Source organism: Zea mays, chromosome 3 (genome assembly GCF_902167145.1).
Source record: "Zea mays cultivar B73 chromosome 3, Zm-B73-REFERENCE-NAM-5.0, whole genome shotgun sequence".
NCBI lineage: Eukaryota > Viridiplantae > Streptophyta > Magnoliopsida > Poales > Poaceae > Zea > Zea mays.
Window position 1 is genome coordinate 7,324,176 of NC_050098.1, and position 10,244 is coordinate 7,334,419.

Genomic DNA, 10,244 nt, shown 5'->3' on the forward strand with positions numbered 1-10,244 from the left:
ATGATTAACTACTCGTATGGTGTAAAACTTTCTCTGTCAGTTTCATTTACTTCCTGCGCTACACTTGTCCTCCGTGTCCCATAGGTAACCCGGTCTCATGACATATTATACGAGTTAGAATAACTAATGTCGATCGATACTTAGTCCGATTCCATAACAATAAGCGCAGAACCTAGGGTTCAAAGCCTTAACCTCTGCCAAGAATTGCTTCTAATCACTGAAATGCATATTTGTTTGTATTCTATAAAAGATAGATATTGTAAATATTATAAATATAGAAACCGCAGTATGCTACGTTTAATTGACTAGTTTAACAATTAAGTTCAAAGAAGAATATTCAAGTAGTAAGCAGTTGCACTGAAGAAGGGTCGGACGCAGTAAAGGTACGTTTGGTTGAGGAGCCAACTGGGATGGAGCGGTTTCATTCTAGTTTCTAGGAATTGAGCCATTTCATTCTGTGTTTGACGAGCAGAATGAAATCGCTCTATTTTTTGTTTGGTTGAAGAGTAAAATAAAGCGGAGTCACTTCATTCATTGTTTGATTGGAGAACTATATGAGTGTGGAGTGGAGGAAAGGGAGAAGAGCGTTCGCGTCCGCGAGAGCGCTCGCATCCGGTTGTTTTGGTGGAGCGAGAGCATCCTAAATATTTACCATATATAGACTCCAAAAGCCGCTCCGCTCTCCTCTGTTGGAAACCAAATATAAAAAAAATAAAAATGAAGTCGTTCCATTCCCCTCCGCTCCTCAACCAAACACACCATGTACTGAAAGACGAGCAGAGGTGAGGGGCCTTCAAGGTAACAATGATAGCGCAGGCTGAAGATCCTCTAGAGTCCAGACGACGGAAAGATTGGTTTTTCGTTCGTTATATTCTCGGTTAATTGTTGTGTGCTGGCAAAGTTTTCTTTGATTTGAGCTACTGAAACGTTAGAAGATTGTACTGTCATTCTACGGACTATGTTGACTTTATAATGAAGCGGGATCATCAGCGTTATATGCGCATTTGGCTGCTCCGAGGGCTCCAGTCGATATAAAGCCATAGATAAAGGGCTAGAACAGAGACATTGTTAAACCTACCGTAGATTATAATCTGTTTTCAGCGGAGAGCATAAACGATCACGAATACATAAAATAAGTTGAATTGTTTGGCTGTTCATTTCGGATTAAACTGCTACAGCTAAAATTCATAAATGTTCAAGCCTATATGTTCACGTACGGGTTAAAACCAAGTGAACAGCCTATATGTGTACAAGCAAATGTTCACGTTACTAGCAGAACACTTCTGGTACCCTAAATCCGTCCGCATCCACGCACTGTTAAAGAGAACATCTTATTTGCACACTTGTATCATCCTTTGGCACATTTGTGTATCCGCATCCATGAATGCTGGACACAGTTAATTGATAGCGTCTATCGAGCATTTTTTTATAGTAAGACGCCATATGGTGCAACGAATTCAGAAGTTCAACACGTCTCACTTAAACAGCATGCATCCATTACATTCCACTCAATTAATTCAAAATTTTGAATAATGCTACATCTATATCCCCTTCTTACTTCTCCAAAAAGGGCCTTCTCTGAAGTACATCAGAGCCTTACAGGGGATCAATGTCTCAGATGCTATAGAACACATCTCAGCTAGAGCCAGTGCATGTGAGATTCACATCAGGCATTCTTTTTCTAAAAAAGGAGAACTACACCAGTCATTCAGCAATAAGCCAATGTGGTCACATGGAGAAGAAAATGAACTTATTTGTAATCACGCAACTGTCTTCCTGTTGCGATTTGCACTTGTGCCATTGTGCGGTTGTAAAGAGTAGCTGCTTGACTGTGGTACAAAAAAAAAAGGTACAACCTCTACAAAGGATGGAACAATGTCCTTCTGGCGATCAGAAGTTAGTTAAGATTCTATCTTTTGACAAACCATCGGCAACAAGAACTCTTGTGATCTCCTACATCATACAAATCAAATGTTTTGCATAAGATCAGTAAGGAAGTACGGAAGACAGCATTTATCATAAAGAAATTGGATTTGAATTGCACATTGTTAATCCTGAATGACACAACCATCATACAATGTGGAAATATTGTATGAGGCATACATAATCCTAGAAGATGTACATGCTGCGAGACTCGCACTTCTAGTCATTTTATGCTGTCAAAAATACACTACGAACTATAGATCAGCAACAGCACAAAAAACATGGTTTCAAAAATGACAATGGTGTGCAGCATTATGATTTATGCGAAGATGTGCCTAACAATAACAATGAACAGAACCAAAGCTTGTAATAGAGGGAAATTCCACTAATTGTAGAAGGTGCTATCAACCTGTCTAATAGTTAGAGTGTCAAGATACAAATGACTCGGAAAATAAGCAAAATGAACATACCTCACTCATCTGTTTATGCCCACACAAAATTACTCCCACTGATGGAGGGTTTACAGTATTCTTCATCCTTGAGAACACATTCTACAAAATAGAAAAGAAACTCTATAACACACAAAAACACAACAAACTAGAAATAACATGGGACTCAAAAGATGACAGCACCTGGATATAACCTCTCTCCCCTGTCCATTGACTATCTGGTCTGGAGAGGACAGGTACAATTTTAACTCCTCTGGATTCCCAATCCTCAAACCTTTCCTGTCAGCGCAACATAATCACCAGTCATTATAGAATGAATATGACAATATACAAAACTGCACAACTAAGCTGACATAAACCTACCTGATATGCCATCCTCTGAAGATTTCTAACCCCATAAAAGAGTCTTACATCAGTTTTTTTGTTTTCAGCAAAACCTGACTCAATAAGTGACCGTATAGGGCTGCAATTAACAAATGCGGAGAGACAGAATAATTATTATATATCCCATGTAAGTACATCTGCATGTCTTGATAAGTGTACACCATACGCGTTTGTAATAGATACACTATAGTCTTCTTAGAACAAGTATCTCAGTATCTAGAGAACAGGCTTCTAGACACAATGATGTTTGTGGCTCAATAGATCTGACAAGAGCTATTCATGGGAATCATATTGCTCATCCATAGAAAGAATAGAGCAATCTAATCAAGAATAGGGCATTGTCGGTAAATTGCTTGACACGACATGTGGCAGTAGAAAACAGACATGCAACAATTGATGAGTAAAAACTGAAGTAAAAACCTAATAAATAGTATCTTGCGGTTAATGCCTTTTCATGTTTATATCTTCCACAGAGTATGTGCATGTTCCGATTATATCCCAACTCCCAAGCAGGCCCGTCCCTTGCCCAGCACAAGTGGACCGACAATATAAGGCCCCAATTTTTGGGCACCCCAAATTCCTGGCTAGAAGGTTTGAACAATTATTTTTTACACATTGTTGATCAAGCTATTATTTGTTGATTAAGGTTTGAGTAATATCATCAGGGTTACAATAAAATGATTGGATTTTTTGTTTACTTCACATAAGTTGTGCTCTTTAGATGACAAAAGTTTATTGTCTTCTTGTACTCAACTTGAGATGGCACTAAAGAGTGGCCAACATTCTGATGTCAACGGCAAGAATTTGCATATAGTGTTAATGTTCTTCCAAGATTTTATCTCTAACAAAGACATGGGCCCTCATGATATTCTGAAGTTTGTGAAGTGGTATTCTATACAAAATTTTGTTGACTATTCTGGTAACAGCTGCATCTGGAGAACAAAGTTTTCAAAATTGAAGTGGCTCAAGTCCCACATGCGCAGTACTATGACACAACAGACTCAATGGATTGACAACAATTGCACTTGAAAATGATGTTCCGGAGAAGATTAAATATGAGAATGTAATGGAAGATTTCATTTAAAAGAACGCCAGACGCAAGAGTCTCTCTACTAGAAGTTAAATCAGTGAGTGTGATACACCCTTCTAATTTTTAACGTTAATATCTATTGCTATCCTAAATAATGAGACAAACACAGTGGAATAAAATTTATGTTATATTTATCTCTATATAGTATAGTCTATATGCTTTTTTTTTTTTGCACTGGGGCAAAAACAGACTAGTTGAAAGTAATACCAGAATAGATACTGGACTATCATAATCCAGATGGCAGTATGGCACCCCTCACGATTATCACAATTTAATACTATTTTTTTTGCCACAATTCCTAATTACACCCTAAAATGAAGCAATTGTGCATCGTGGAGTACAATCGATACGTGTTTGACAATGGCAGGGGTACCTGATCCCGGATCCGGTGGCGAAGACGAGAACGTCGCGGGCATCAGATATCCTGGCGACATCAAATCCGCGGCCGACGACGCTGGCGCCAACATGGACAAGGTCGCCGGGGCGGAGGTCGCAGAGGCGCGCGGAGGGGGTTCCCGGGAGGCGCTTGACGAGGAATTCGAAGCAGGAAGGTGGCCCGGCTAGGGCTAGGGTCTCGAGCGCAGGTGGGGGAGGAGGGGATGCGATGGCGAGGAAGATGTGGTAGGAAGAGGCGGGGAGGCGGAAGCGGAGGAACTGGCCGGCGGCGGTGTGGGAGGCGAGGAGCCCCCGGTGCGCGGAGAGGTCGAGGGAGACGTGGAAGAGCGATGCGTCGGCGGTGGCAGGGCGCACGGAGGCAAGCGGAGCCTCGGCCCACTCAATTGGGGACTGGGCCGGGGCCGGGATCGGGACCGCGGAAGCGAGCGCGGCGGCGGAGAGGAGCCGGAGGTGGTGCGGGCGGAGTAGGTGGAGGCGACGCGGCGCGGAGCGCAGAATCATGGAGGGCGTCCCGCGTCCCCTCGAGCGGTGGTCGGCGATCTGCAGGGCGTGCAGGACTCAGAACAGGACACGGCGGGCGAGCCAGACGAGGAGGGCGAGGGACGGTGCCGGCGGCACGGATCTCGCTGCACTCCCGCGAGGCCGGAAAACCTTTTTTTTCCTGAGGCCGGAAAGCTGTTGAGGCGTACACCTTCAATTTCTCTTTCTCCCTCTTTTGCAGTAAAAAACAATAATGCACCGTTTGAATCATTGTAATTTAATTCCATTCTAATAATAGTAATTTAGGCATATATCAATTAAGCTAATTCGGTTTTATGTAAAATATATTTGTATATTATCATTAACAACATGTCAGAGATATTTATGTGCTACATTTTTACTATAGAAGAGTGAGACGAAAAATGTCATGTAAGTTATAGATTAGAAACCAATTCTAGTAATGCATAAAATCATTATCCCACCTTCCACCCCATTCATTTGAGATAGTCTTATATCTGAACTTTAGAAAGTGGTGGAATGTCAAATTCCTAACTAAATAAGTTACTTTATTGAGTGAATTCCAATTTCTCTAAAATGAAGGGATCTAAACGCCCCGTAATATCTTATTTAGGTGTAGATATTAGAACATAAAATTAGGAATTGGAATCGGTTTTATAAAATTCTATTGTTTGGTTTTAGAGACTCAATTTTCTAGAATTGTACTAAAACTAAAAACGCCATCTCTCAATACACACATCATCCTTTTTATGTTGCGTGGAATTAGACCACACAATTCCAAACTTTCAAATTTTTAGTGATATCTAAACAATAGAATTAGAAGTACATCTCATTTTAATAATATGATTGATTTAGTATTAAACCAAACTCACATGATAAAAATAGAAACGATTAGGTAACAAAAGAGAGAACAAGTTTCAAAAAGAAAAAATCCAGCAAGTGAGCCAAACGGCCTACCTCATGCTTCTATAGGTTCTCCTTCCACTTTTTATGTTTACGTAGTCTACCGCGATGAATAAATAATTTTCATATGTAGCATAATTAGCATCAGTATATATAATAAGCTAGTTTTAACGAACCTAACTGCATGACTGTTGAAAAGATCTTATATTTGTGGACGAAATAAATAATTGAAAATCATATTTTTGTTTCCATGCATGTCAATCCATTTCCTTTCAACTCACATTCTTGTCATCCTAATTTTGTGCACCTGCAACAGAAAATATATTTTGTACACAGTGTACCGTAGTGTATAAATACCTTTACCGTGTACTATAATTAGTCTCAGTATATATCATAAACTGGTTATAACGAGCCTAGATGTATGGTTGTTGAATAGATACTGTCGGAGAGGAAATTCTCCGACCGGGTGGCGGAACGCACCCGCCCTAAATCCTAAGATGAGGAAGGGGCCTAAGCGTTTTGCCTGTCGATCGGAAGGTGGTAGAACACACGAGGACACAAGAATTTAGAGTGGTTCAGGCCGCCGGAGCGTAACACCATACTCCACTGTGTGTTGTATTGAGTCTGTGAGCTTGCGAGCTTGTATAAACTTGTGAGTCTGAGAGTCTGAGTGAACCTGCCTTGTGACATCATGTGTCTTCCCTTTTATAGCTCAAGGGAGGCACATACAAGGATGCTGAGCCCCGACATGTGGGCCCAGGAACATAACAGAAGGAATATATTATAAGAGTAACTAACGCCTATGCAATCTCCTGGCGCCCTGACGTCCGCAGTCCACGCAGTATTGATACGCGGCGGTTGCTTCCTTGGTAACGCGCGAGTAATGATGAGCATAGTGCATGCAGCAGTATGGATGTACTGCTTGCCAATGGAATGGACAGGCACGCTGCCTGCGGAATGGACTGGTCGCCGCCTGCCAGCGGAATGGACATGGCTCAATAAATGCAGAGGCGACACATCGCCTGCCAGTGGAATGGACATGGCTCATTAAATGCTGAGGCGGCACATCGCCTGCCAGTGGAATGGATAGACGGCGCGCCTTATTCGCAATAAATGCAGAGGTCGCGCAGTCCCGAGGCCTTACGTCAGGCTCCGCTCGTTGGCTTACGTCACGTGTAGCAGGCCACGCGGCAGCATCGGGTCTCCGCCTGAGCGGGGAGCAGAAGCGTATACGATAAGGTCCAGACACGTGTCGGCTCCGGACCCCCGCCTGGCTTTGATCAAGGCCCAGGTATTCTCTGTCCCAGAATCCCGGGACCCTACTGTGAGTGGCCCGGACCCCACACGGAGGGGTCCGGATCCCATCCTAGGGGTCCGGTCAGCGCCCGTGGGGGTCCTGGACCTCACCCGGAGGCCCGGTCTGTATATACAGGGGTCCGGCACTTTCCCATGGGGGTCTGGACTCACAGATGATACCTTGGAGTATATCATCTTCTCTGGCCACGTGGCGGCCCCGGAACCATCCACGTGGTGGGGTCGGGTGCTGTTGTTGGCCCAGAGTAGTCGCCCGAGGCTGGGGGCAAGCCATGGTCTGGTCCCACACACAGCTCCTTTACCACGTGACTAAAGATAACCGAGTGGGTACTGCGTCTTCATAAAGTAGCAAGGGGTACCCCTGTTCCAGGGTACCGACAGTGGTCCCCGGGCCCACCTCAGGGGAGGATGCGAGCCTGCAGGTGGGGCCAATAGCCTGATTGGTAATTGGCTCGCCGTTTCCGTGCGTCTGCTGACGTACTATCCGTCAATCCGCCTTCGGGCACGCCAACTGCCATATCTGTCCCCGCGGCTGACTGACCCGTGGCCCCTACGCCTGGTGGTTTCGTCGGGCCACACGCAAGGTGCCTCGATACCGCTGCATTGGTTTAAAAAATCACCTTCTCTGTCTTCTGCCGCAGCCCTGAGGAAGCGCACTACCGGCGCGTGCGACAGTTCGCTTTTTCTGCACCCAGGAACCGGCGCCCAAGGAGTATGACTCGTGGGCCTGGGCCCTCGTGTCATAGACTGGGCTGTTGTTTCTTGCGGCGGAGATGAAGAGGAGTGCTACCGCGGGCGGCGGTTCGCTTTTCGAGCGCGGGCGGCGGTTCGCCTTTTCCACACCCAAAGTTCAGCGCACAATCCGTATGACTTGTGGACCCGGGCCCCCCGTGTCATAGACTGGGTTGCTTGGGCGTCTGGTGTGCGTCGGTCGGGATTTCCTGTAGCGTCTCGGCGTCCGAGCGGGAGAGTCTGCCTTGAAGAGGGATTCACCCCGCGCGCAGCAGTTACACTTTCGCATTCTCTCCCAATCGCAGCGCTCTTTCGCCTTCGAGCTCTCTGCGCCCCTTTGCCTTCGCGCTCTTTTGCTTTGCGCCGACGTAGTTGCCATGGCTTCGCTAGGTCATCCCGAGCGTTTCCAGTCTGAGGGGGCGCTCAACCTGGTGCGCAACCTGCTCGGATGGAGCGCGCCGGTGCACGTCGAAAGGATCCGCGCCGGTGCCACTCCCCTCGGCGATCTCGCCGCCGAGGAGTTCGTGTTGTTCGTCTCCTACCTCTCCTGCGGGTTGGCGCTGCCGATCTCGCCTTTCTTCTTGCTGCTGTTGGAGGAGCTCGGGCTCCAGCTTCAGCACCTCACGCCCCACTCCATCCTCCAGGCATCCATCTTCGTCCACCTCTGCGAGATGTTCGTGGGGGTGGCCCCTGCACCTCCCTCTTCCGCCATTTCTTTGTGTTGGTGAAGTCTGGGAAGGCTAAGGAACACCTCGATGCCTACTACTTCCAGACAAGGTCAGATTTAGCCGTGGCCTACATCCCTGTTGGGGCGAAGGCGAAGACGCCACCCTTCGTTCGATGCCTTCGCCAGCCTCGCTGCACCAATGATGACAAGACGACTAGCAGACTTACCCTTCGTCCCACGCGTTGCCGGACGAAGGCCTATGACGAGGTCGTCCCATCCCGCGGCCTCGTCCAACATGGAGGCCCACGTGTGATCCGGCCCATTGTAACAGGCCCTGCGTGGCCGCTGCGCATTACGGGCCTAATTTGTAAAGGTCTCCCTGTAATTACAGTCTGTAACCCTGCTTTATAAGAATATTCTGGGGATAACCTAGGCGCCTGAGGGCACATGCGTCCTTAACTCAGGATGCTGGGCACTCAGATACCTATAAATACCCCCGCACAGTGCCCTTGAGAGGATAGATTAACAGAGCTATTGCCATCTCGAATTGAAACCTTGTTTACGTTGCTTTCACTCCCCCGTTGGATCAACTTGCTCGGGAGAGCAAGTTCCAACATTTGGCGCCCACCGTTCGTGCTACAAAAAAACCACCCGCGATGGTACCCAAGAGAGCTACCTCGAAGGCTGACGAGGCTGCGAAGGCAGCACTGCTGGCCGAGAAAAAGGGCAAGGCCCTTGTCGACACCACCCACCAAGAGGCCTGCGAAGATGACACACTCAGCAAGAGGCAGCGCAACGAACAACCCACTCCCGAAGGCAGTCTCCGCACCTGCAGCTCTGGAGGACAACCGCAACCTCCCCCAGGCTTCGCTCCACCGGAGGGCGTGGACGCCACCGAGAACGGCGAAGTCATCGGCGTTTCAGCAGAAGAGCAGCTACAGCTGCGCGCCTTGCGCATCAAGAACCGCAACCTCCAGAAGCAAAAAGAGATCCTCGAGGCCAAGCGCCAACGTGTGTCTACACAAGCCAAGGTGCGACAGATGATACACGACGAAGAGCAGAAGGCTCAGGAGCTTGAACAAGAGATCGCGCTCATGCAGCGCGAAGGCCAACTCGGCCTGCAACACGGCCCACCCCTCCAACAACGCGCACAAATCGAAGACCTGTTCGTCCCCCAGCGCGAACACGCCATCCCACACGCCGCGGCATTCCAAGGTGTCAACTACCTTGACGAGCGAAGTCCCCTGGCGCCTCACCTGCAATTGTCACCATGGCCCGCCAACTTCAGGGCAGGGACTTATCCCAAGTACAACGACAGCACTGACCCAGCACAGTACATCATGAGCTATCAGGTTGCCGTTGCATCATCTGAAGGGGATGACGCCACGATGGCCAAGTCATTCATCATCGCCCTCGAAGGCCCAGCCCTCACCTGGTACACCAGGCTGCCCCCATTGTCCATCGACTCCTGGAGAAGTCTCCGGGACAAATTCTTGCTCAACTTCCAAGGGTACCGCCCAGACACCGACGCCTTGGCTGAACTTTCACTCTGCAAGCAGCTAGAAAAAGAGACTCTGCGGGAGTACTACCGCAAGTTTCTGACCCTAAAGTCACAACTGCCTTTGGTCGACGACCAAATCGCCATCCACTACGCCATCAGTGGCCTTCGGGCCGGCGTCCTTTAAATCCACTGCATCAGGGATCCGCCCAGGAACCTCCAGGAGCTGTATCAACTATTTGAAAAATACGCCAGATCCGAAGAGCTCCACCAGCGCAAAGTCGAGTCTCAGAGGAAACCCAAAGACCCTCCGCAGTCCAGCCGCACGTGGACGAGGCCCTCGCAGGCAGACTCCGGTCGGGACGATCGTAATCAGCAGCAGGTGCACAA

General features: G+C 47.6%; 1 protein-coding gene across 1 annotated transcript; it reads right to left on the minus strand.

The window, feature by feature from the left end:
* Positions 1-1,479: 1,479 nt before the first annotated feature.
* Positions 1,480-4,904, minus strand: LOC100191350 (fruit protein PKIWI502). Its single transcript, NM_001136784.2, has 5 exons — positions 4,220-4,904; positions 2,736-2,835; positions 2,556-2,651; positions 2,394-2,474; positions 1,480-1,953 (listed from the first exon to the last, which is right to left on the minus strand). Exons 1-5 carry the CDS (start codon positions 4,741-4,743, stop codon positions 1,891-1,893), a joined length of 864 nt encoding a protein of 287 aa, NP_001130256.1. The 5' UTR covers positions 4,744-4,904; the 3' UTR covers positions 1,480-1,890.
* Positions 4,905-10,244: the final 5,340 nt, after the last annotated feature.

What these genes read in the sequence shown, in the direction of transcription:
- LOC100191350 (NM_001136784.2), bottom strand. Translation starts at nt 4,743, where the DNA reads ATGATTCTGCGCTCCGCGCCGCGTCGCCTCCACCTACTCCGCCCGCAC. An exon ending in GCCACCGGATCCGGGATCAG is followed by an intron (nt 2,836 to 4,219) that starts GTACCCCTGCCA and finishes TGTTAATTGCAG; the next exon opens with CCCTATACGGTCACTTATTG. An exon ending in GGCATAAACAGATGAGTGAG is followed by an intron (nt 1,954 to 2,393) that starts GTATGTTCATTT and finishes TGTATGATGTAG; the next exon opens with GAGATCACAAGAGTTCTTGT.